The sequence below is a fragment of the Zonotrichia albicollis genome, chromosome 1 (genome assembly GCF_047830755.1).
Source record: "Zonotrichia albicollis isolate bZonAlb1 chromosome 1, bZonAlb1.hap1, whole genome shotgun sequence".
NCBI lineage: Eukaryota > Metazoa > Chordata > Aves > Passeriformes > Passerellidae > Zonotrichia > Zonotrichia albicollis.
The window spans coordinates 103,157,781-103,185,173 of record NC_133819.1 but is presented as its reverse complement, the minus strand read 5'-3'; the positions used below and the strand labels follow the sequence as shown (position 1 = coordinate 103,185,173).

The 27,393-nt window shown below is 39.3% G+C and overlaps 1 protein-coding gene across 1 annotated transcript; it reads left to right on the top strand.

Annotated features, from left to right (window-relative positions):
* The first annotated feature begins 392 nt into the window (after positions 1 to 392).
* Positions 393 to 26,461, top strand: VAPA (VAMP associated protein A). Its single transcript, XM_074548465.1, has 6 exons — positions 393 to 707; positions 17,335 to 17,487; positions 20,095 to 20,198; positions 22,132 to 22,212; positions 24,536 to 24,712; positions 25,661 to 26,461. Exons 1-6 carry the CDS (start codon positions 632 to 634, stop codon positions 25,817 to 25,819), a joined length of 750 nt encoding a protein of 249 aa, XP_074404566.1. The 5' UTR covers positions 393 to 631; the 3' UTR covers positions 25,820 to 26,461.
* Positions 26,462 to 27,393: the final 932 nt, after the last annotated feature.

Sequence of the window (27,393 nt, the reverse complement as noted above, 5' to 3'; positions counted from 1 at the left end):
GGTTCAGGTTGGACATTAAGACTAATTTCTTCACAGAAGGGATGATTAGGTATTGGAATGTGATGCCTAGGGAGGTGGTGGAGTCACGGTCCCTGGAGGTGTTTAAAGAAAGACGGGACGTGGCACGGAGTGCCGTGTTCTACCTCGCAGGTTGGACCCGATGACCTCGGAGCTCTTTTCCAACCCAACTGATTCGGGGATGCTGACTCGCTCTAGCCGTCAGAGCGGGAAGGAAGGGTGTGTGTGGGAGTGTACGTCCGTCTGTTTCCACGTCCCTCTGTGTCCCGGTATCAGTGCGTGTGTGGGACAACCCCGCGGCGCCCTGGCGCATGCGCACAAGAAAGGCCGGGGGGGGAGCGCTCCGCCGCCGTGCCCGCGCAGGGGGCGGTGCTGCCGGGGCGGGGAGGGCGCGGGGCCGCGCTCGGGGGCGCGCAGCAGCAGCGGCAGTGCCCGCCCTCGGCCCGCGCCCCGCCGGCAGCGCCCGCAGAGCCGCGCCGAGACACCGCCCGCCCGCCGTGAGGGAGCGGCGGCACCGCCGGCCCCCTCCGCCCCTCCTTCTTCTCCTCCGCCTTCTCCTCCGCCTCCTCCGCCCTCCCCCCTGCCCCTCCTCCCGCCGGAGCGAGCGAGCGAGATGGCGGCCGCTGGGGCTCTGGCGAAGCACGAGCAGATCCTGGTGCTCGATCCGCCCACCGACCTCAAATTCAAAGGTGAGGAGGGGGGAACGCAGCGCGGCGGAGAGGAGCGGGGCGGCAGCGGCGGGGTGTCCCGTTCCGCCTGGGCGCCGAGCCGCCTCCGGGCGCCGCGTTCCCCGCTGTCTCCCGCGGGCGGGCCGCGGTGCCGGGCGCTGCCCGCCCGCCGGGGGATGGGGGGCGCCGCCGAGCCGGCGAGCGGGATCGGCCGCCGCCATCTTGGGATCCCGCGGGGATCCGCGGTGCCGGGTGGGATCGGCCGCCCCCTCCCTGCCCCTGCCCCCGCCCGCCCCGCCGAGTCACCGCTGCGCTCCTAGGCCCGGCCCCGCAGCAGCGGCGCCCGGGGACGCGGGTGCCGCGCTCCGGTCGCTGGCGGTGCGGGCTCCCTCTGGCAGCAGCGGGCAGGAGAGGCCCTGGAGCGGGCGGTGGAAGCCTTGCGGGGTTCCAAGCTTCACGAGGCTGCCCTGACGCCTGGCCTTGCCCCACTTTTCCTCTCAGGCGTGCTGGGGCCCGGTGCCCGCGCGGAGCCGCTGCGGCTCTGCACCAGCAGTGCCCGGCACCCGCGCCCTCGCCCCGGTGCATCCCAGCCCGGCAAAGGGCTCCCCGCCTTTCCCCAGAGCTGTCACGGCTCAGGCCGGCTCTAGGAACGTAAACAGGGAGCTCGCCTCTTTCCTGGGGATGAGGGAGATGGAATGCGTGCCTTTCGGAAGTTTTATGTGTGCTGCGTGCCGACCGCATGGCTGTGACTGCTGACGTGCTGCTGTCAAAATAGGTCCCAGCTAGTGCTGGTATCGTGTGTGCCTGTGGTTTTCTCTGCTCATGAATTAGATAGTTGTGAAAGGAAAGGCTCTGTCAGAAATGAGTGATCGTTGAAAGGCAAGGGCATTAAAAAAAAGCGTGTCAGAACATGTAGTTTTTGTGATGATTTCTTGTACCTGTAAGGGACATTGAGAAAAATCTCAGAACCTTTCAGATTTGGAATCATCAGTATTAGATTTTTTTTTTTTTTAAAGAGTAGTTAATATTATATGAACTTATATTTTTAAGTGTTGTGACTGGTGTCACCACATGCGCGTGCCTAATCTTGTACATTCTTCTGTTTTCTACTTTTAGTATGCTTATTTTTCATTGTTTTAGAGAACAGAATGGAATTTATGATGTTGTAAAAATCTTCCACAACTAGAGCAAATGAATGTTTGTATTAGAAGAGAACACTGTATTCCCCCAAAATACCTTTGGTCTGGCCTAGCATTAGTAAACTATACTTGTTTTATTGATCTGTCAAATCAGTTAAACCCCAGCATCTGTCTAATATGCATATTAATTTCTCGATAGCTTCAATTTTAACTTTTTTAAATTGCACTTGCATACACAGACTCAAAACCGTTGCAGGAACTTGTCATTTTCACTTGGGTTTTGTGTTGTTAAAATGCTGCCAGTCTGGCTGCACTCACATTTCAGTATGCTGTGTTCAGAACAGGTTGGGGGAAAATGCATTATTTTAGTTTTTGTTTTTAATTTGAAAAAATGCTGTATCTAATTCAAAGCCTGCAAATGTGAGATGTCTTTGAGCTGGAACTAAGCTGTATTGATGTGATATGAAACAGTGTGTTGATACAATAAATACTAGATTAGAAATTCTGTCTGTGTGAAGCTGTTGTCAGTCAGTGATCTTTATTGTGCTGTGTGTCTATGCACTTAGAGCATGAAATGTGGATTCTTTAGGCATAAACTTCTGTTTCAGGCTAATGCATATATTAGGAAAATTCCTGTAGAGCAGACTAAGCAAAAACAAAATATGAAGCATAATGAGACTGCAGCACTCTCTATTACTGTACTATTGCAGTAATATACTATAGAAAGTGCTGTCAATTCAAGAGAGCATTGAGTGCACTCTCAAGAAATATTTTCTAACTGATTATTATTTAGAGGTGTTTAAAAAGGTTTGTGGGCCACAAACTCACCCAGTTCTAAAGTACTGTGTTGAAGAATACAATATTGGCAGTAGTGAATTCTGAGTGTCACCTTTTAAAAAGTAATTGGTTAGTAAGAAAGAGAATTTATGACTCAGAATAAATGTAGCATAGTGTAGGAAGAGCATAACATTTTGTTAAAAGAATAAAACTACATTTTTTCAGTGCAGTAGCTTGTTCAAAGTTATTGGTACAATCATCCATTTTTATTATTATTGTTGATGCATATGAACAGAGATCCAGTTTAAGTCTAAACATTTGAATTGAGCAAATAATTTTATTAGTTTTCTTGCCTCAGGAAGTTATAATGGGTTTGCTGACCTTTAGGGTAACAGTGAAATGTGATAGTGTGCCCCTTTACAAACAACTTTTTCATTAAATATATGTAGTACTTAGCATGAGGAGTTGTTAACAAGCCTTTAAATTAATCATTGCCTGATGAAACTGCTTTTTTTATTAGTAAAACCTAATTTACTCTGTCAGCAAAAGTCTGTAATACATTTATCCTTGAATTTTATTCAGCACGATTCAAGGGGAGCTCTAAGAATGTGTCCTGTGGTAGCTAACACGTCACATGGTTCCCTTGGTGTCCAGGATTGCAATCCTGTTTTTATAGTCCTTGTAGTTATAGAAAATTCAGTCATTAATAGTGTTTGGGTCATGATTGATTCCCTCTGACCTTCTTTGGTAGGTGGATTTCTTTGGATTCTGAAACCATCAGGAATATCTTAAGAAAGCCTACAGAACAATTAAGTACTTTTCATAGTGTTGTGCAAATGTGACAAAGGGAAAAATTGTACTTAAAAGTGATGAAACCAAGAGGCAGTTGATAAACTGTGTAATACCACTCTCAGACACAGTATGGAGCACTGAGAATTTGCCCCGTGGCAGAATTCTGCTCTTGTACCCAGGCTCTTCAGCCATATTGCTCCTCCAGCCTGGCTTGCTTTTGTATTCTAATTTGTCTTGTTTGACTTCCCAAATCTAAAGTTGTTGCAGTTTTATTTAGGACTGGATAGGAAGAATTGAAACACAAGACACCTAAAAGCAACCCCTTTGGCAGGTGGAACATCTTCTTGCTGGTGTCTTCTTCGTGTGACTCATACATGTAATCATTGTTGGTAGTTCTAGCTCAGTGAAGATTATGGGAATCTGGAATTGGTGCCCTGTGAATAACTATGTTTTTAATTTTTTTTTTGTAAGCAGTCATGTAGTTTAATAGCGACATTTGAAGTTTTAAGTTCAAAAATTTGTAGCGCTTTTATGGAAGCTCCTTCTTCCTTAAGGCCAAAGAAGCCACTTTTGCAATTTTAAGTAACGTGGATTTAAGTTGATCCTGGATTATGGTAGTTTTTAAAAAAAAATTAAAAGCCTTCTCCAAATGTTTAAATCAGTCATAAGACATGCTTCTGCAACACCTAATTGAAAATCAACACTAGTTGATTTGATGAGCTTTGGAAGATTAGTAGACAGTGTTCAGAATTTGAATTTCATGTGATTCAGAGGTGTCTGACTAGCAATGCAAGATTCTAAAAATGCTGGAATTTTCTAAATTGTTATCCTTTACCAAAGTTCTTGCTTACAAGTGTGTGAAGTCCAGTTATGTTACCCTTGTAAACATCTCAAAATAATGAGTTACTCTTTTCCTTTAGCAGACTAAAATAAAATTTGGAATGTGTCTGTGTGCAGTAAATTTTCTTTTTGGTGGGTTGAGTTACTAGGAGAGATCAGTGTGACAGAGAATATTTCATTTCTGATTGTTGATCTGCATCACAGCCTGGAATTGTCAGTGTATAAAATCAGCTATCAGCTGGTGTATGTTCAAATGACTTTTCATGGGAGGTAGAGAGCACTTCACTCAAGTATTGCAGCTTATTCTGAAATGCAGATTTCGACAACCTTTTAAATACTACAGAAATATTGCTGTAGGTTATTTTGTAATCATTACACTGCTATTGGTAACACTGAAAGCCACGGGATATGTGTTGCTGCAAATCGAGAAGGTGGAATTTAAAGGCAAAAATAGCTCAACGTTAAATGCATCCCCTGCCCTCAAGGTCTGTTGCCAGAATTGGCCTAGGATGCCTTTTGGTGCAGGCAGAGTTTGAAGTATTCAAATGTGATCTTACTGCCTTACTTGTGTGTATCTTGATAATGTCAAATTATGCCTATTTTCACTCTCTTCAAGGTACCAGTAAATTTGTGATGTCCCAATTTTCTAAGATAGGTTAGAAAAAAAAGGTGATTGGGATGTCAGTTTTCTGCTGTCTTCATTCAAGAACATTTTTGAAACTAAAAGAGTGGGAGTGTAGAGGGGGAAAAAACTGGTTGTAAGTGATTACTAATATAGTTGTGACTTTCTGATACTTTGAAATGGTTCCATTTAAGTTAATATTTTTACTGGCTGAGAATTGCATAATGGCAATAAAATGACTCAGTATTCAACACATAGTCTGACTTTTTTTTTTCTTTTAAATACAAGAGCGATTCTTGGCATTGTTTGCTCTTTGTGTATGTATACTTCTATCCATTGTTTCATGGCTCAAATGTAGTATTTGTTAGTGTTTTAATTTCTTTTCATTATATGTATTATTGAAGACCGAAGCACAGGATGATTTGTGGGAATGTGTTGAGGAAGAAAAAGAAGGATAATGTTTTTTTACCAGGTGTTGCTTATTAGGTGGTATTATGTTATACAATCATCTCTACCACTGTGCTAGACTGCATTTAGAACTGCCCTGTAAAAAGGGAATTATATTGATCTGTGAAGTCAGGTGTGTTACAGTGTTAGATTATATTTTGGCAGAACTAGTTTGTCATTTGTTTTAAGATTCAGTAATGAAGTGCTTTCCTGTGGTGGTAGAGGTATACAACAGTGAAAATTTAGAAGTTTAGTCCTTTACCTGAAAATTATAGGGCTCTGTTTTGCTTAATATTCCTGTTGCTTCACTGAACAGTGAAACACTATCCAAACCTCACATCTTGTCCTTCCAGTGTGTACCAATGATTGGTATAAAATCTTCACCTTTGCATTGTAATTAATATAAAGTGCTTATTCATGCAGCTTGTTGATAGCATAAGCAGGTGTTCTAGATCACCACAAGACATTTTTATTAATATTATAAAGACATTCTGTATTATGCATGAACAGTGTACTGTTGTTCAAGGCCAGGTTGAAAAGTAGAAAGTTTGAGAGGATTGAGAGGAGCTGTTTTATTGCATCAGTAAATAGATCAGAGAATTTAGTGCACCGACTGTCCCTTGTGGAAATGTAAATTGTTCCTGTTTTGGCCTGACCGTGGTTTGTGAACGTTTTACTTTCTTTGTCTTTGGGAGATGTTTGTTAACCAGATCTTTGTGACTATTAGTCACTAAGGGTTTTACATGCTTCCCTTATAAACCATGAATTTAAATAGAAAAGGTTTCTGAAGAGAACTTACTGTATTAAAAGTGGAAAAACTAACCTGACTAACTAGATAAGTATTACACTTCCCAGCTTGGAAGTTGTCAGTTTACAAGGCTTGAGGTGTCAGATGAACCTGATAAGTGAGTGTAAGTTAATTTCTTTAAAAAGAAAAAAATCAGCAAAATGACTCTACTAAGATAATTTCTGATGTGGTATTTTTGAAAATAAAAATGCATAAGCACAAGTTAGAATTTTACTAACTTTGTTTTTCCTAAGGTGGTAAAGCTTTACTTGAGGCGTGGTTATCTTGGCTTCTTGCTTCTCTTGCCTTTTAGTGTTGTTTTGGATTGTATAAAGTTATTTCCTGGCATTGAAAATTATTTAGCAATGTAGATGTCATATTTCATTTTAATATTTGAATGTATTTAGAAATAGATGGTTATGTAGAGGACAACAAATATTTTCTGCTCATTCCTATATGAGCAAAGTCTTGTGAATTAAGATAGTTTCCTGAGTATTATCCTGCTGTAGGACTTCATGTGTTTAATTAAACATGGAAGAGGAAGAAAATAAAGTGCTTGCATGAAATTTACAAGGGTGGTCAAATTAGAACTTTTCTGCCTTTTGTTTCTCAAAATGTGGTCTAACTTGGATTAAAATAATCTTCTGACACTTCAGTGCTTGAATTGGTCTGGCCTCAATAGTAAGCAAAGCTGTAGAGGAAAGAATGAAGTCATTGAGGTAGATGGAACATGGAATACCATGCAGTGTCCCAGGTAGAATGTGGCAGTGTGACCTGAGACCTTCTCTATCTGTGATACTGGGGATTGCCCTGACCCCTTTGCAGGACTTTGCACTTGGCCTTGCTGACCCTCATGAGATTGCCATTCATCAGCTTTCCCTCCTGTCAGGTCCCAGTGTTTGGCTTCCCTTCCCTTCCCTCCAGTGAATCCACTGCATCGCTCCCTTGGTGTCACTTGGTGCAGACTTGCCAAGGGTGATGTCACTTGCACTGTCAGTGTCATCCATGGGGACACTGAGTAATACTGGTCCCAGTGTGCATCCCTGGGGGATATGGGTACCACTTGTTGCTGGTTTTCACTTGAGCATTCTGGTGTTGACTCTTTAGAACTCTTTGGACAAACCCCCCAGACAATTCCTTGTGCATCTGACAGCCCATGCACCAAGCCCGTATCTCTCTAGTTTAGGGATAAGAATGTTGGGGGGACCACGTTAAAGGCTGTACAAATGTCCAGGTAGGTGACACGTGTAGCCCTTCCTTTGTCCATTGGTGTCCACCATAGAAGGCCACAAGATTAGTCAGGCCTGATTTGACCATGATAAAGCCATGTTGGCTGTCACTAACTCCTTGTCTTCAATACATTTTGATATATTTTTGAGGAAAATCTGTTCCATTTCTCATTAATGACCTTGATATGGGTGGGAGTATGCTGGTACAGCTCACTGGTAATGCAAGGTTAGGAGATGTGATGAATGCAAAAAAATATAAAATTGGATGTGTGCTAATAATAAACCATTTTCTTAGAAGTGGTGAAAAAGAAGTAAAACTAGCGCCTAGTACTTAATTATGGGTTTATTGTGAACGTGACAAGTCATGAAATGGGGCAAATATAGGACTGTAATTTTGTAGTGAGGAAACTATTAATGTCAAGATTTTTGCCTTTGATGAAGCTTCATCTGAATGCATCCCTGGCAACACCTAGTCAGATAAAATGAACCCAAATGGGAATGATGCAAAGACAACTTTATTAACACAAGTGAAGTAGAAGTAGAATAGCTTTAGCTTGTTAATCTTAGCAAAATGAAGACTGAAAGGGGATCTGATTGCTATCTATAAATACATCAGCAAGGTAAGCACTGGGGAAAAGAAAATCTATCTAGACTAAAGGATAGACTTGGTGGAAAAATGAATTTGCTTCAAGTGGCTGTGAATGTATTTAGATCATTAGAAACATAGCTGAATGTGAATCATGTCTGTCTGAGCCAACCTTCTAAAAATTATGTGGACAAAAATAATTTTAAATTCATCAGATACCATCCTACAAAATTATAAGTTTCATGTGGACTTCAGAAAGCTTCTCCTAGGTCATGAGTTTGCAATGTTCTTGATAGTTTAGTAGGACATAAATGGTGCACAATTATTTACTTAAACTAGAGCAGGTATATTGTGTTACATTCCAAGACATTGGAATAGCTTGATTGAGATGTGTTTAATTTTTTTCCTTTGTCAAAAGAGATCTCCATGAATTTAAAAATTATATATGTGGGACTAACTGCTCCATATGTGAAATAAACCTAGTATTTCTAGTCCATAGGGATATGATGTTAATTTAACGTGTTATCATGTTTTAACACTATGGTGCTAATAAGGCCAGTAATGGTGCTGGTAAAGCCATAGTAGACCCGCTGAAAGTAAAAACTGTTTGGTTTTTTAATTTGAATGTCCACCAGCCATCTACCAGGCATGTTCTGTGTTACAGCTCAGGTTGGAACTGCAGCTGCTTCTGTAGCAGTGACCTGGCTGGTCCGGAGAAGTGTGGCTGCATTAGCTCAGCTCAGAACTGGGATGTGAAGTTGATGAGGAAGTGGAGTTTGTGGTCCTGCCTGATGGACAAGACCAACTAAATGCAACTTCTGTTTGAAGCAGGTGTTTGTTTGTCTGAGTGACTGGAGGAAGTGGTTGTGCTTGGCTTTCAGTGGCTTGGGAAATGGAGACCTGTGGCCTGTGCTTCCAGAGACTGAAAAGTCACCCTGAAGCTGCAGTGATCTGTTGGTGTGTTTGGGAGGCAGGCCAGTGTCAGCTAGCCCTGTCTGCAGGAGATTTTAATGGCTGATACACAAGTCTGGTTTACACAGGCTCTGTGTTATGAGCTGCGGTTGGATACCACGTAGAGGTCCAACAGCTAAAACTGTTTGTTTGTTTGTTTGTTTGTTTTTTAGGATTTTCTGGGCTATTGTCCATAGCGGGAGACTTGTGCATTTGATTGATTTTTAAAGTTACTTTGTTACACTGTTGGGATATTGCTTGCAAGGAAACAAGTGAAAACCACAAGAGCTTTGGTGGTCTGTTCAAGGTTTGTGTCTGGCTTCTGATACCCCGTTCTTGGAGCACATTGGGAAAAGTGCAAGGCAAGAGCTTTTCATCAGGTCTTCTGTGGGAAGACCGATTTTCTATGTGCCACTCCAGCTGTCATCTGAGATGATTACAAGTGTTCTGATTAGTGCTATAGAGTTTGAAGAGTATCTTGTATGTTGCAATGCAGATCAGTTAGGTGTATCCAAGGGAGATTTCTTACATGAGGGTGCATACGGATTTTGAGTTGCTGGATATTTGAATAATTTAAGCAGCACATCTGGGTTTTTCAGCATCACTGAAACCACTGGTAAGCAATAGCAGGTTAAATACAAAGCAAGTTTAAAAGGAAAAAGGAAAGGGAAAAGTTACTTGTTTATTTAGTTCTGTTGATCAAATATGCTAGTATTCTGGAAATCTAAGAAACCCTGTAAATATCAAGCTCATTAGATATCCTACTTTATGCGAGCAAAGAGAATAGTTGCTCCAGTAGGAAAGGTTTATAACATAGCCCTTACTGAACTAAATCTATACTGAAAGATTGCATGTATATATTAGTTGCTTCAGGACTTTAGGGGGATAATTTGATGGTTTAAATGTTCAAGTTAAGCATCATTGAAATATTTCTGCTGTTCTTGTTATTTCAGCAGTGCTTTGGTATGAATAATACTTTATGATTAGATCCTGAAGACTTTATCCTAGTAGAATTAAGAGCTACCAATTTTAGTATGCTCTTAATAAGTCTCTGACAAGAATAACAATATAATCGAGTACGGCTAAATTGTGAGTAAGAATTTCATGCTATTATGGAGGAAGTTTAAGGTACAAGCATCCCTTTGATGTTAGTAACCAGATCATCCTTTAGTAATGGCACTCTTTCAATAGGAAAAATGTCAGGAATAGATGTTTATGGTTGACTTGGGCCTAGGCTGCTAGATTTTAAAGCTTAAGCTGAATACCAGCAATAATATCTTTGGATGAAGTTATTCCATGTTATGCCATCTTACAGCTAGTGGTATTTTGTTGTTGTTAGGGCTAAAGAAAGCATTGCCCATATTTAACATTAAATACAGGACAGTCTACATTGAGTCTGTATTTTATCTAATATATAAAGAAAATAATGCTCTCTTGATCAGAATTCCTGGTAATGATCTGTGGTTGTACTTTACCCTTGAGACAGATGCTTACTGTATTTTTACTGTGGTTCCTTGGCTACTAACAACATTTTAGTCACAAGCTGGGGTGAATAAGAAGTTTTGATCCAGAAAAAACATGTAAGGAAATGTTTTGTCTGCTTTGAAATGTCACTGTGTTGTATTTTTGTCTTTCCTCTGTCAGAATGGCAGGCAAAAGGTTTCAGCTCCCATTTCTCTTCCAGCAGCCCCGAGTTCAGTGTGTGTGCCAGCATCTGCACAAGCACCTCTAATAAGCTCTGTAGCCATATGCAGGCTCTGCCCCTTTGACAGAGGAAGATGAGCTATTTTAGGATTAAAAAACGGGCATTGTCTCAGCATTTTTTAGAAAGAAAAATCTATGATAGACACATCAGCAGTATGAATGCTGACAGTATGTCATCGTGGGGAGCTCAGATAAAATCTGATGTTACCCCTTGTAAACAGTGGTAGCCTAGAATCAGCCCTCAGGAATTGTGGACATTGAGGTGTGTCAGCTTTCTTACAAAGCCTGTTTTGCATTCTGTTTTTTTACATGCAAGTTGATGATAAAATATAACTGTTTCTCAAGTGCTAGGGTAGAATAAGAAGTGAAAGATTCTGTAATGCTGCTCTAATATATTAAATCTTTGTGAGAGCCATGATTATTTGTGGGTATAATTAATCTCTTACCTTCATCCACTGATTATTCCTGATCATTCATATTCATGTTTAAGTATTAATCCATGAAACCTAAGTTATTATGCTTCATAGACCATGAATAATTTTAATGTAGATGATTTGTTAGAGTTGGGATTTTTTTTCAAGTTTGAATGCTCATGGTTCTGGTATTCAAGAGGAAGGAGTTATTTATGTTTGATGGCAATGTATGTTATATATTCTCTTCAGATTTTTTCATAGTGGTCTGAATATTAATTTCTTAAAACAAATGTATGGAAATAAACAAATTCCACTCACTTTCTTTTGTGTCAGCTATGTCACCTGTGCTTTTTTCAGAAAGGACTATAAAATTCAATTTTGAGCAATAAAGTGCTTTGGGTATATTTTAAGATTGATTTTCTTATCTGATAGTCAAGGTAGTTTTGACTTGCTACAAAACACAAGTATTTCTCATTTTTAGACATCTTTCCTTCAGTACCTCTGGTGGAAGGTGATCTGGTCAAGGAATAATTAAGTAAGCTAGACAGAGTATGTCCAAGGACTCTGGTGCAATGCACACGTGGGTGCTGAGGGAGCTGGCAGGTGGACAGACAAGCTGACAGGAACCTTGTGAAGTTCAGCAAAAAGTGCAGAGTCCTGCAGCTGGAGAGGAACAGTCATCCAAGCAGCAGTGCAGGCTGGGATCTGACCAGCTGGAAAAGCAGCTTTGCAGGAGTGGCCCTGGCTCATGCTGAACAACACCAGCTTGACCATGAGGCAGCAAAGTGCCCTTGCTACAAAGGCCAGTGGTGTCCCAGGCTGCAGCAGGAGGAATGTGGCCAGCAGGCTGAGGGAGGGGATCCTCCCCCTCTGCTCAGCACTGGTGAGGCCACAGCTGCAGTGCTGGGTCCAGTTCTGGGCTCCCCAGTACAGGGGAGACACTGACACCATGGAGAGAGTCCAGGGAAGAGCCAGGAAGATGATGAACTGGAACATCTCTCTTGGAGGAGAGGCTGAGAGAGCTGTGGCTGCTCCAGCCTGGAGAACTGAAGGCTTGGGAGAATCTTCCTGATCTATAATAGCCTGAAGGGAATGTGCAAAGGTGGTGGAGATGGGTGCCCGTGAGCAGACCAGAGGCATTGGGCACACCTTGGAACACAAGAGCTTCCCTCTGAACGTGAGAAAACACATTTTTACTCTGAGGGTGACCAAGTAGTCAGGCTGTCCAGGGAGGCTGTGGAGTCTCTATCCTTGCATGTATTCATAAGCTTTCTGTCTGTGGTGGTGGGCAGCTGGCTCTTGGTATCCCTGCTTGAGCAGGGAGTTTGGGCCAGATGACCTCTAGAGGTCTCTTCCAGCCACAGCCATTTTGTGATTGCTATGTCAAATGATGGGAAAGGAGAGCAATTCTATTTTGGCCTAATTAAAAAATTCCACACAGCATCATACAAATATAGATTACATAGAGCTTTCTCAATTTAACTTACTCTTTCTTTACTCCATTGTTGTATTTGATTCTGGCAGAAAAAATTGCTGGAGATCTCACTCTGTTCCTCTCAGATCTATCTGAAAAGTCAGTTTACTTGGTCTCAAAATCTCTCTTGCTTGGTTTACAGTATTGCTATTAGTTTTTATTCTGCTGACTTGAGCTCATTTCTCATTTATTATGGCTCAAACTGTCCAATGCAGTAAATGAGTTTTCTTTGTCTGCCCAACCTAACTGTATTGTGCACCCAAAGAAAACTACCCTGAGTTTGTTTTAGTTAAGGTGCATTGAAGTGTTCTGTATGTTTCAAGTACTCTTGGAAATTCAGAGGTGATGCAGCAGCTTTTAAAAAACAGCATTCCACTTAAAGAATATAATCCCCATATTTTTGAGGTTAATACTGTAACACATTTTAAGGAGTTTGGATTCCTTTTGCCAATCTGTAAGTTTTTAATGTGTGCTTACATTGTTTTTAGATGTGGCTGAATGTATCACTTTGCCGTGTCAATTTACAGCTTAAATAAACTTTAATTCAGTGCATGAACTAAAATGTTTTCTGGCAGAATTGGCTTAGACATTGGCTTTTGCAGCAGCTACAGTTCATTGTCTTAAGTTGAAGCAGGCGATATGCTTAACACTTAAGCTGTTTCATAGAATGCTGTTGATGTTGTTAAATAATGCATGCTCATTTTTGTACAACTCTACAAGAGATCTGCCTTCTAATTATCAAAGATTTTGTGTAATTTAATAAAATTATAATTTATTCTTATCCAATTTTATGTAGAGGTGATATTTTAAGACAGACTTTTTCTGTACATTATGGCAGCCTTACTAATTTTGAATGGAGCTTCTTGCTGACCAAACCTGCCCCCTTCTCTGACGTGCTTTGTTTGCTCTGTACAGATAGAGATTCTGACATGGGTCTCTCACCTTTGCCAGGGGTACCAAACCTGTGGAGGTTTATCTAAGCTCTTCCTTCTCACACTAGGGAAGGTGTGTTCACATCGTCATTTTTTCCCTGATGTTTGACTGTCTCAGATGGTAGAAAAATGGGTTTTGAAGCTGGGACAGTGAAGGAGACCTGAATCTGAAATGAAAGTGACACCATTGATGAAAAAGATCTCTGTTTGGGTCCTACCTATCCAGTAATATGCATATTTTGATTTTACTGCATTTATAACTGGCAAGCTTGTGGCAAGCTGGGAAACTTGGCACTATTTCAGCAGTAGAAACTGGCTCTGCAGAATTTGTGGCATTTCTTCCTACCCACTAGTTGCTGTAGTCCAAGCTGTGTAGTTGCCAGAGGCAACCCCGACATTAATGTTGTGTGATGACTGCACTGCAAGCTAGCTGAAGTAGAAACTCAGCACAGGAAGTTTTTGGGTAGGTCTGGTATTTCTGGGTGTGATTAAGCAGGTGTCTGTCCTTTTCTAAGGCCCTCGTAAGTCAAAGTGACAGGAAGACTTGTGGCATGAATTGTCGCTGCTCCATTCAAAACCAGTTGGGACAAACTGGCATTTTCACAACCTTTATTCCAGGAAGATGCTGTAATTGTGTCTTGAATTTACACTACTAAGAGAGTTACTGAACTCACTGTCCCCTTTGAAGTAACTCTTGACTTCCAGAGGTTATTGGATTGAGATTGCAGGTTTATAAAGCAGTGACCTCTTGTCATTAGACATCATGTTATATTGGTATGTAGCCTGAGGATTTCATTAGTTGAATTACCACAGCTTCTATGTGTACAGTTAGACATAAGCCTATCTGAGATTTAAATAAAAATCTACTTGGACCTGAGTATCATGCAGATGAGATGCTATTTTTAAGATTATAATGCTGCCCTGGTGTAGCTGAATATTTACTGAGATGAAGTTTGTGTGCATTTGTCCATTTTGATGCATGAGCAGAATGTTTGTATCCATCTTTGCCAGTTCTTTTCCTTGTTTACTTGCAGTCTGTGTAGTACAATCCAAACATTTCTCCTTCCTGGTTCCTGTGCCTATGCCCCACATTTTTCCTCAAGAATGTTTGTAGTTTAGGATTTTGCACTTAGGGTGTTACTGCAAAACAAAAAAGAATTTCCCCACTCCTGCAAAGGTAGTGGTGCTTATGTTTGTGTAATAGTGAACTCTAGAATTTCTTCAGGTGTTGCAGTTTCTTCTTTGAAGGCTCACTTAGATCATGTAGCTCCTCGGAAAAGTACTAGATTTTTTTTTTCTTATTTACTATCCTTCTGTCTGTTCCTGTCTGTCCCTGCTCAGATCCATGCTCTTGGTTTGCCACTAAACTACCAAACGCCTGGGTTCTGCAGGAACAGTGAAATTCAGTCATCTCTTCCTTTTGTGCACCAGTTTGTTACCACCTATTTATTAAATCTGATGGCTCCAAGTCTTCAGAGTCTTTATACAGCTATTTTCTTTAAAGCTTTTAGAAAGCAGGTAAAAGGTAAAGCTGTCATAAGCATCCTCTAGACCTTGAAAAAGATTTCAGTCACCTCTGAAAGAAATGTCTGATTCTAAAAAGTGTCCCCGAGCTAAAAGCTTTTTTTTTTTGTGAAGTATCCAGGAAATGCAAAGGAGGTCACTGCATTCGTGTACCTGGGAAAGAAAAGCAGATTTCTTTTAATTATCTGAGGTGTTGAAACTGACAGTAAATAGCAGAGCAATTTGAAGGATATATTGAATCCTATCTCATTGTGGCACACTTCTAAAAGGCAGGCATGAGGAGACCTTTCATGTCTCAAAAGAAACAGAACATCTTTTATTTTTGTTTAAGAACCAGTTTATCATCAGTTTATAAATTCACTATTGCTTTGTCTTGAAGCAGGCTGGTTTTGAATAATATAGCTCCTTTTCTTGATGACTGTGCTTTTCAAAATGAGCCTCTGAACTGTGTAATTTTTTTTCCTTTGTGCAGAGTGTCCTTAGTAAAAGTAGTTGAGAGGATTGAAAAGCAGACCACCTCACGTTGCCTAGAGTTGCAATTAAAAAAAAAAAGTAACCCTCAAGTTTGAAAGTCAGATTCAAAGTGCTCTTTGCCTCTGGGCACTGCAAGAGCAGTGGTTATTAGATGACTAATAGCTTAGGTGGTTGTTAGTAAAACTCCCAGAATAACTTCCTCAAAAATGTGTGTGTAGCTTGAAAAAAATACATGTTGGGTGTGTTATGAGTGTATTACCAGTCTTAGAAGGAGAAGAGTATTCAGCTGCCTGGTTTTAGTTCAGTTTGTGGTATGGGTGATGGGAAGGTTTTTTGGCTCTCCCTCTATAGGTAAAGACAACTAGATCATGCAAGAACCATCAAAAAGATAAGTGGCAGGAAACTTTCAAGTAATTTTTTAAATCTTGGGGGCTGTGTCAGATTTGCCTGGATTGAGAGAATGACTTACTTCATCCACCATGTAAAGTCAGATCAGGAGTAAAGTTTCAGACAAATAATACCAGTTCCTATTTTGTCAAAAGAACCTCAGTGAATGGAAACCTAACTCTCATGTATCTTCATCTGCATCTCAGTGTTGTGGTTCTCAGGGATTCTCTTTTTAGTCTTTATGTATTTGTATCTTGGTGTTTTGTGTTAGGACTGTTTTAACGCTCTCTCAAAATCAATTACTTGGAATGAGTTATAGAAATAAAGGCATCAGTCAAATAGTGCGCCCTCTAGTGTAGTAACGTGTTTGCTAGCGGGCAGAGCTTCTTCCTTCAGAGAAGTGCAGACTCCTCTCTGGAATAAGGTGTTCAGACTTTTCTGAGTTGACTTCCTGTGTCTCATGCAATTAGTTGTTTTGTTGTACTTTACCACTTGTTCGTATCACTTATATTTTTCATCCAATTTAATCTGAAGTTTGCTTTCATTGTAGTTTTTTAATGGAAAAGTTGTTGTTGTGTTTTCAATACTGATAAAATTATTTTGTAGTTATTTAATGTGTTTAAAGAACTATAAAGAAGGTTCTTAAAAGTTAATGTACACATGGAATATTCTTGAATTAATTTCATGTTCATATGAAACACCATTTTTCTAGAGCCCTTGCAGTCTTGCTTTCAGATGACACAAACATAAGGAAGATTAACGCTGCTCAAAATGCTGTGAACCTTATTTTTTGTGCTGTTGCTGTGTGGCATTGCATGACGGTGATCTCTGTTGGAGGATGTGCTTTTGAAGCTTGATATTAGAATTATGCCTCTTGTCCAGACTTGGAAGGAATTCCTATCCTGAAGATTTAATTAACATAAATAGTTTAGAGAGTACACTGCATTGAATACATAAATATAGCAACTTCAAACTACAATAGCAGCTATTGCTTTTCTGTGGATCAGTTGGAGTACATGCATAAACAGAGTATCATCTCTCTTGCTTATTTTGAGTTTAAAAGAGGAGATTGATCTTGAGCCTTGTTCTTTTAACTCTATAGGAGGTCAGAAGCCGACAGAAGTTGAAATCTCAAGAGCGGTGACTGTTTTTTAGTCTCAGTGTTTTCTTTCTTTAAACAATTGAAAGAGTTCCAAAGAATGTGTGACTTCTACTCCTGAAGAACAATTCAGTGAAATTTACTTTTGCATGTGACCAGTACCTTCTAGGTATTTCAAATATTAAGAATGGTTTGGTAGGAATAGCATATACATATATGAACCACTTGTGCCAGCAGCTCGAGTCTGTTTTAATATTTAAGAGTTCTTGATTGCTGTAATGTATGTTGTTATAACTAAGGTGATGGAGCACTCTTTGCATGTAACACAGGGTATGTGCTTAACAGGTGTATGATTTAACCTGCTTTTGCCAGTTAGTTGGCAACAAGATGTATTTTAAGTGTTACTTGTACTGTATGAACAGATTTCTTCTCCAGAGATGCAATTTTAAAAAGACCAACCTTTTTTTTTAGGTCCCTTTACAGATGTAGTAACTACAAATCTTAAACTACGAAATCCATCAGATAGAAAAGTATGCTTCAAAGTGAAGACCACAGCGCCTCGTCGATACTGCGTGAGGCCAAACAGTGGAATTATTGACCCGGGATCATCTGTAATTGTTTCAGGTAAAAATAAATGTATGCAGTTGTAGGTTAAGTGTTCTTAAGGCCTCTGATGCAGTTCCCTAATGCTTGATCCTAAAGACTGCTTGAAGTATGTCAGCTTTTTAAAACCTTTTTATTTTTCAATAGAAAGGATTCCCCTCATTAGTGTGATGGCGACTTGATGTAGAGCTGCAATGATACATGGAAAAATCCGCCATGTAGAAATACTTGCCTTTGTCACATTTATTTGTGGCTCTCAGAAGGAGGAAAAGCAAGTTGAAAATGGGCAGTGACATTAACAGTACCTTTGCCTCAGTACAATATTCATGTTTGTGTCCTGAAGTAGATAATTTCTTGGCTGCTCTGATGTGCTTAAAGTGTAACATTTCATCGTTCATAGCATTTAAGAAAAAAATAGTTTACAATTGTACCTAGTGGTTTTTCTCGAGAAAATGGGAAGACTAGAAAATAGTCTGCAGATTTGGTAAATGATTTTTGTAGGTCATTCTCCTGACCGTTTTGTGGTAGAATCTCCAGAATAAGGGATATTCATTCAGGTTGTAGGTATCACAGGCAATACAGATGTGAACTCCTAGATCTCCTAGGTCTAGAAAATTGATTATTTTACAACCCTTGGAGACCTCTGTAGCAAAGCAAAAGGGAAATAAGGGAGCAATCCTGAGAGCTTTTCAGATCCACATTCTTACACCCTTTGGGAAGTTTAAAAGAAGCTGGACAGCTATCTTCAGGTGATAGGTTCAAATGATGCAAAAAAGAAGTCAGGGCAAGTTTATGACTGATTAAAACCTTAGAGTAACTTTCCTTGTAGGAGTTTTCTAATAGAATATGATCTGTAGAATAGGGCCTTTTAAAATTTCATTAGTGCTTCCCATGGGCAGTCCAGCATCTCGACTCATGATACTTATTCACTGACTTGGGGATGAAAGATGATTTTACTGAGAATTGATTTAAGATTCAAATAGTCAAAAACTTCTTTATTTCTGTCTTCAACTACAACTTAGAGCCATTTTACCTTAGCTGTGTGTTTGACCTGGAATCTGGGATTTTTCTAGTGGGTAGTTCAATATCACAATAAAGATCTTGCCGGCATTTCTCTTCAGGGAATTGAATAGATTGAGGGATTGCATCCTGTGTGTTTTCATAGCTATGAATTATCTTTTTAAAGCTTTAAATATTTTGGTTTTTTAAATGAGTCAGTACTGGAGCTGTAAACAATACTGTGGCTTCAGGATCTCCAATAAAGGGAAACATGTCACACTGCTTGAGTCTTCAGCTGGCATGGCAGGAAGTCTTTGATGTGCCTATTTCTGTAATTGCTGGATTCTCATGCAGTTATTCAGCTACAGTGACCTCAAGATGTTTTCGAGTGCTATTGTTTAGTTACAGTGATTCCACAGTGCTTTGCAAAACTAAGTTCTCTTCCCCACAGTGTCAGCTTCGTATTTTTTTTTTTTTTTAGGCATATAATTTCTTTTGGGTCATTTGCTAAGATAAGTGCAGAGATTATTTTTCTAGTGACCCACTTTATCTCATCAGTCTCTCAGCTGAATGTTTTCAGTGCTGAGTCATCTTTCATATAATTAAAAATAGATTTCTCTCATATTGTTGTGCAGAGAAAAATAACTATAGGATACTGTGGGCTGAAGTTCTTACGTTCAAAACTGAATGTTGTGGTAGTGTTAGTTGTCTTCAGCCTGTTTAATGCAGTGTGCTGATTCACAGTTTTTAAATTCATTGTTGGAAATGTGATTTGACAATCATTTTAAAGAAGTCCACTGACATTTTTTAATCATTTATTACTTTTCAACTGTGAATCACTAAGTAACCTTCTTCCACCATGTTTTTTAGTTTTTTTTCCGGAAATACAATTGCATAGGAGCTGTTTTTCTTTACATTGATATTCTGAATTTACTATTTATTATCCTGTCATGTATTGTTTGCTGTTAACTTGTTAACAGCAATTGTTTGTTGTTGAGTTTTTTCATAATATACCATGTTACTCTTGTTCCTTCACAGCTTGTTACTGTTACTTTTTAATGTTTTCCCCTCTGCTTTTGCATTTTTCTAGCTCTATCAGTATCTCTACCATAGCTTTCTCATTGCTATAAAATAGGTACATATATAGGTAACTGTTATAGGACTCCATGTACTTTTTCTTATATTTTTCTGAAACTGCCTCTGCTTCTCTTAATTTTGTATAAAGATATACTGAACTGAAATTCCCATTCTGTGGAAGACAGGTGTATGTACACTACGAAATAATTTATCTCTCCAGTTCATTGAGTCCTCATCCTCTGGTAGATCAAGTTGCAAGTCTGCTCCCACATACACACATTTAGATGTAATTTTTTTCGGTCTCTTTTACAGGATGTTTGTTCGTATTTGTATATAAAATGTCTTTTCCTATAGTAATTACAGAAATAATAATGTCAGCCGCACCAGACTCTGACCTCTCAGTCCCTTTTTCTGCAGTGTATGCACTGCCTTTGCATTTTAACTTTCAGTGCCTGTTCATTGAGGACTAAATCTGAAGTGGTTGCTGTATGTGCATGCTTGCTGTAGTGATTAGCTGAAGAATCACAGTTTTATTTTTTTCCTTTGAAACAGTTATGCTGCAGCCTTTTGACTATGACCCAAATGAGAAGAGTAAACACAAGTTTATGGTACAAACAACCTATGCACCACCAAATATTACAGATATGGAGGCAGTGGTAAGTAAAATTGGAGCAAAAAGGCTGATGTATTTTTTTCCTTAAAAATTTTGGCTTAACTAGAAATGATTCCTTTTTGAATAATTGAGTTTTCTCTGAACAAGGTCACCTCTTAGAACTTGATTGTAGTGATTAACATAGAGGTTACTGAATGGAAATAGGAGTGAGCCTAAGGTAAGGTCAGTTCAGTGTTAAAATATGGGCATATTATACCTTTATATGCAGCTAATTTAAAAGAGATAACCAGATTTAATTTAAATGAATCAAGAGTTTATTCAAACAACAAGCCTGAAGCTGTATGTAAATGGGTTCATTTGGTACGAAAAGTGTTTAAGTGAAATGTTGAATGGGATTATAACGAATTAAAACATTTTCAAGACTAAGATGTGTCTCCCTACAAAATACCAAATGCTGGCTAAACACAGCACAAATGATAGATTTATTTTCTGTTTTAATAGAACATGTTGTAACTTTAGTTCTTAGGCTGGGTTGGTCTGATGCAAGATCCAGGAGGTATGTAGGTTTGTGCTTGCTAGTTCAGAAGTGAGGTGCCTATTTCTGATTTTCCTGGCTGGCACCAATGGGACTGAAGCCCTCAGTTGTCAGCACATGCCTTTTAGGGTGCATGTGGACTCACGTAAGTATGTCCTAAGGTGGAGGTCAATGTTGAACATGCTTCTAACTCTGCAAACGATTTTAAGTAATGCCTGGGTTCACGCAGGTACATTTGATGTTCACTCTAGGCAGGGAAGGAGAGGGGAAACAAAGGATAAAAATGAGATTTTATAAATTGCTGAATTCCAAGAGACCTTTTGGGCTCTGTCCCCTTACACGAAGGCAAAGACTGCTGTGACATCAGTCTTCACTGGAAGCAGTAGAAAACCTTCTAGATTTTGTGAAGCTGTGGAGACATGAATGTTAACATCTGTCTGCCTTTTTGAACTGGTTTGTTTTTCTTCATTTGCTCTAGCAGCTCTTGGTTATGTTTGGTAAATGAAGCCTCTCTATTTGGTAAGGATATAAAAACCAACTTCAAAAATACCTGTCAAATAACTGCTTTCTTAGTGAGTTCAGGTATACAGTACTGAGAAACAGATCTTGTAGAAAATTGCTAATTGTAGTTAAAAGTTACTGTATAATTAATACTGCTGGAAAAAAAAATTGGAAGCATGTTACGAAAAACTTGAATATTTGAATCTGTAACACCTATAAGGTAACAGGAGGGCCTGTTAGAAAAATTGCTGCAGACTTCAGACCTGTCTCTAAGCCTTAGAATTTAAGGCAACTACATGAAGTGCATGCTTTGAAAGTTAATTGTCAGTTGAGTAGGGAGATTCCAACATAGTGTAGTTATTTAATACTGAGAACTATTAAAATGTAATGTTTTTTATAAACAGCTTTGAAAAATTCTCTAGATTCAAATTGTCACATGATATGCAGTAAAAGGAGAAAGTGAGTAGAAGTCTAAAATTTGAAGAACTAAAGAAATTTATTCTAGAACACATGTAGAGTGACTAAAAGGTGTCTTTCAATCTTTTATTTAAAATCAGTCCTTTCAAGATGGGATACAAGCAGTGCATTTACTGAGGCATAATAGGGCTAGAACTTTCTTTTCAAACTGACTCAGATGCTACTTGTTTCTTGTTGTGTGTATTGTCCCCTCCCTGTGTCATACAAACCTCTGATGGATCCATCCTTGCATTCAGTTTACTCTTTTTCATTTCCAGACTTGAATAACCATCTCTAGCTTTTGTTGCTTCACAGCAGTGAGTGTGAACAAAAAGCATTGTTCATAAGCAAGTCTGAAAATTGCAGGGAGGGTAAGCATGCTATTCAGCTGTATAGGAGGTCAGTGCTAAGAGCAAGCTTGTGAACTGTTGAGATGTTTGCATGAGTCCAGCATGTTAAATAACTCTATTAATTATTTTCTTAGTGGAAAGAAGCAAAACCTGATGAGTTGATGGACTCCAAATTGAGATGTGTGTTTGAAATGCCCAATGAAAATGATAAACTGGTAAGTAAGAAATAAGAAACTGTTAGACACTGACTGATAGGATCTCGCAGAAATTTCAGGGATTTTTAAAAATTTATTTAATGACTAAATGAATTGATGGAATTTGTACTAAATTAGACAGGAGGGGTGTTCACTATATAACTTTTTAAGGATTCACAGAATCATGGAATATCCCAGGTTTAAAGGGACCTTGAAGTACCATCTCGTCCAAGATCTTGTCCCAGAGGGAGCACTTTGTCCAACCACATCTTTAAAAACTCCAGCAATTGAGAGCAGTTGCAAAAAACTATGTTTTTGTTGTTTTTATAGTTTATAGATGCAATCTCAGTTTAATCTTGAGGGGAAGGGGGGTGTAGGGATTGCTTTGTAGTTGGGGATTTTGGGGTTGGTTTATTGTTTTTTCTTTCTTTTTTGGAAAGGATAATTTATGAGATGAAGGTGTAAACTTCCTAAATGTGTGTTAAACAGTAAAAATGTAAAGGTTGAGCATTTATTATCAAGGCACTTAGTTGTCTACTTTCTGGCTTTAATTATATAAAATGTGTAATGTAGTGAGAGAAACGTAATGGGCTATACAAAACTACCTCTGTTTGTACTTCCTCCTAAGAAACTGTCCCTAGGGACAGAGGAGCTTACTTTTTGATTAAAGAGTCATCTCTTTACACTCTTAAGGGGCTTTAGGCCCTTTTAGGGCTAACTCTTTAAGGCCATTTTTCTCAGAGTGCAAGAGCTCTCCATCCTCATGTGTAAGAAATCAAGGAAGGCAGGCCAGAAAATGGCATGGCTGAGCAAGGATCTGCTCCTTGCATTGCAGAATAAGGTAATGCACAGCCAGTGGAAGCTGGGACATGTGACTTGGGAAGTGCAGGGGTATGGTTTGAGGGTGTGTAGGGGTGGGATCAGGAAAACTCAGTTACAGATGCAAAGGGATGTGAAGAGTAACAAGAAAGGACTCTGTAAGTGTGGGGTATGTTAGAAAAGGAAGGACAAGGAGAGTGAACCCCACTGATAAACAGGAAAGGGGAACTGGTGACAACAAATATGGAGAAGGTTGAGATACTCACTGACTTCTTTGCCTCAACCTTCACTGGCAGTCAGGCTTGCCAGGTCTTGGGGGTTCTCATGGTTGAAAAGCTGGACATAAATCTACAGTGTGTGCTCACAGCTCAGAAAACCAATTGCATCTGGGGCTGCACCACAAGAAATGTGGCCAGCAGGTCAAGGGAAGAGATTCTTCCTCCTTATACTCTGCCCTTGTGAGACACCATCTGAAGTCCTGAATCCAGCTGTGGGTTCCCCGACGTAAGAAGCATGTGGACCTGCTGGAGCAAGTCCAGAGGAGGGCCATGAAGATCCTCAAAGGGCTGGAGCACCTCTCCTATGAAGACAGGCAGGGAGAACTGGGGTTGTTCAGCCTGGAGAAGGCTCCATGGACACCACATTGCAGCAACTTTTAACACAGGCAGATACTGATAGCACAAGGGGGAATAATTTTCAGCTAAAAGAGGAAAGATTTGGGTTTGATGTTTTGAGGAAATTCTTTGCTCAGGAGGTAGTGAGGAACAGGTTATCCAGAGAAATTGTGGATGTCCCATCCCTGAACGTGTTCAAGGCTGTGTTGAATCAGGCTTTGAGCATATGATCTGGTGAAAATTGTCCCTGCCTGTAGTGGGCTGGGGGGCAAGGGAGTGGAACTAGATCATCTTTGAGATTCCTTCCCACCCAAACTATTCCATGATTGTGAGATTTTTAGCAGATCTGTGGGAATTAGATAGTTAATTTTAGTATTGTTCTTTTCACAGCTTATTGTGGCTCTTTAGAATTAGTAATGTATATTTCAGATGCTGTCAGACTTAATTTTCATGATTGTGCAGCACTTTATTTTCCTTCACTAAAAGGTATTACAGGTGCAAAACATTTGTGTCACACATACTTCATAGGAGTTTGTGACATGACCTGTTCTGATTTTACTTTTTGTTTCTTACTATTGCAGTATTACTTTCTTGCTTTTATTTCTCCCCCTCAAGTTCAAATGCTCTTTGGTGTATTTTATGCCCTCTTTTGGATGCCTTCTGGGTCAGTGTTAAGCAGCTAAAATATCAATTTGTGTCTCAGTAGAGTGTAGTACCAGGTAAACAGTGCAATCTTCTCTTGCTTTTATAATGCTTGAGCTAATCAGAATTGAGCTGTCAGTGTGTCTGTTCAGCTTACTGTAAATACAAACCTCATTGAACTATATTAGTAGCTTCATTGTTTCACTTTCAAGTTGTGGATGATTTTTCTCTAGGTAAGTAAATTCTCAAATCACTCTTGATGTTTGTAGAATGATATAGATGCAAGCAAATCCACCCCAGTACTGAACACATCTAAGCAGGATGGACCGATGCCAAAACCACATAGTGTTTCACTTAATGACACTGAAACAAGGAAGCTGGTGGAGGAGTGCAAAAGACTTCAGGCAGAGATTATGAAGCTGACAGATGAAAATCGGCACCTGAGAGTAAGTTCTGCATCCACCTTTATACTGAAGTGGCTTCACTCTTCTTGAGTGAAAGGTCTGGTTTCTAATTTGGCCAAAAGATGTACATTCCAGCAAGTAGATAAAGTTGTTAGAATGTCAAGATCGATTCATAATATGACTTTACTGTCCTGTGTATAATGTATATTTTGAACTTGTCAGTGATTGAGACTTTGTGGTTGTCATGGAGGAGACAGTGAAGCTGCAGAATATTCTTCTTAAATGAAGTGGTCCTATTTAAGGTGATCTTAGTTACTTTAAGTCTAAGTTGAAGCTACTGAATTAGTAGCTTTGTAGAAGTGCTTTATTTTTCATTAATGAGTGAGATCTAGAGCAGTAACATTTTGTATTACAAACAGCTAGTGAACAAGAGCAATTGTTTGGCCAGAGGAGGTAAGCAAACACTGCTTCCTTGTACCTTTATGTAAAGGTGTCATTCCAGTGACTGGTAACTAGTCAATACGTGACTTTGTGTCTTTTCTATATATTTGCTTTTGGAACAGTTCTGGCAATTTCATTGGCCATGGTAGTCTTTTAAAGAACTATAAAATAATATGATACCTCCATATCTCTTATTCTGATGACATTGACACTAAACAAAACGGATATATCTCCTTAACAATAAGGAATTACTGCTATTTAATTTTGACACGTATTAAGTAAGAGCAGAATGCTTCATTGGGCTTAGCAAGATTTTTGGTATATTTTTTAAGCAGAGAGACTAGTGAATTATGGTCCTTATTTAAAATATGGTTTTCTGTGTTCATGTTTCAGATTTGGGTGTGATGCAATGTTGAGGGTATGTGTTGAGGGGTTTTTTTAAACTTCATTTAAATATTTACCAGTAAATATGGCCTTTTGAGTTCAGCTTTCACTGTCCTAGTGATGTATTTATGTTTTTTTTCCATCTGTGTTTTTTCTTCCCCTCAGGATGAAGGCTTGAGGCTCAGAAAGGTAGCGCACTCGGATAAATCTGGATCACCCGCAGCTTTGGCCCTCAGAGATAATGGCTCTAATTCTCTTCCTTCACTTCTTGTTGTAATTGCAGCCATTTTCATTGGATTCTTTCTAGGGAAGTTCATCTTGTAGAAAGAATGAGTGAGAGAAGCATGCAAAACTGCAGCTTCCTGTTTTTTGTTTTAGTTTTTTTTTTTTTTTTTTTCCTCTTGGCCAGAAAAAGGTTTGTTTACCTACCACATCATGGGTAGTATGGCCCGAGCGGCCGTTCTTGTGTACAGCATCGTAACAGGCTTTGCCTTTAATGATCTCGCACGGTTAGAAAACACAATCTGAAAAGACAAACTGTTCAGCTGCTGGACAAAATTGTATATTCAGTCATCAATAGCAGGTATCAGTTGCACAGTCAGTCCTTTATGAAAATTCATAAATAAAGAAATGTTCTTTCTTTCTGTGGTTTTAATAAGAATTCGAAAATTGTTCAGAGTCTTGTAAATGTTATTTTAATAATCCTTTAAAATTTTATCTGTTGCTGTTACCTCTTGACAAATGATTTATTAGATTGCTAATCCCACTCATTCAGGAATATGACAAGAGGTATTCTGGGGGAAATGGTGCCTCTTACTGTGTAAATTTTCTCCTTACCTTACTTTGCTAATATCATGGCAGAATTTCTTTCTTATTCCTTGTGAGGCATTGTTGAGAGTTCTTCATCCTTAACAGTCCTGTCCCATAATATTTAACATGACAAAAGAAATAAAATTGTTAACAGATTTTTCTGCTGGGTAGCCTGTTTGTGTGTCGTGCTTTTAGAGGGGATTCTTAACAAGTTCATTGTTCATGGTAATTTGCTACTTGTAACAAATGGCTATTTTGAAGTTTATTTGCTTAAGTCTCTGGCTTTGACTGTTGTAATTGAAGCTTGGGAAAGAAAAAAAAAAGGTTTCCATTCCATTTGTTTAAGAAAATGAACTGTTTTCTGACTGCTTTCAGCTACAAAGAAGATGGTTATCAAACTTGTTTTGGGACAGAATGATTTAGATATCCAGCAGGTGCAAATGCCAGACATGAATGTTTTCAATATATTAACAATTTGCTTGGATTGTGCAGGAGTGTAATAATCAACCTTCTGTTCCATCTTTGGATCTTCTGGGTGTCTTCCAGGAGTCAACATTATTCTTTGATTTCTTAAGGGTACTTAATTCACATATATTAACTTACTCAGTTTATAATTCTGTCTTAGCAGATACTAAAAATGCAAGATGAACATTCAGACACCCGTAGTGTATTCCATGATGCAGAAGAGTTGATATTTGCTGAGTTGCTCACCTTTGGCTCAGTTGCTCACCTTTGGGAAATAAAAATCATTTTATACAACTCTTGGCAGATCTACCTGTTTTAACCATGTATAGCTAAGTTTTAAAAAATGCATTTTTGGGGTCTGAAATGCTTCCCTGCACTTAATCTTATGTCTTGCCTCATCTCTGAATATGTCATAAAAACAAACAGTAGTATTGAAACAAAATATTATCTGTACTTCAGAGTAAGCATAATCCAATTACAGGGAATTACTTGTAAACTTGAAAAATTGTGGAAGAGGTATACTCCTGTAAGCAAAATTGTGTATGCTCTTGGACAGCTTGACTTGATGTGGTGCAGCTAAGTGTGTTAGACCTTGGTGTATGCACACCTTATGTAGCTGAGAA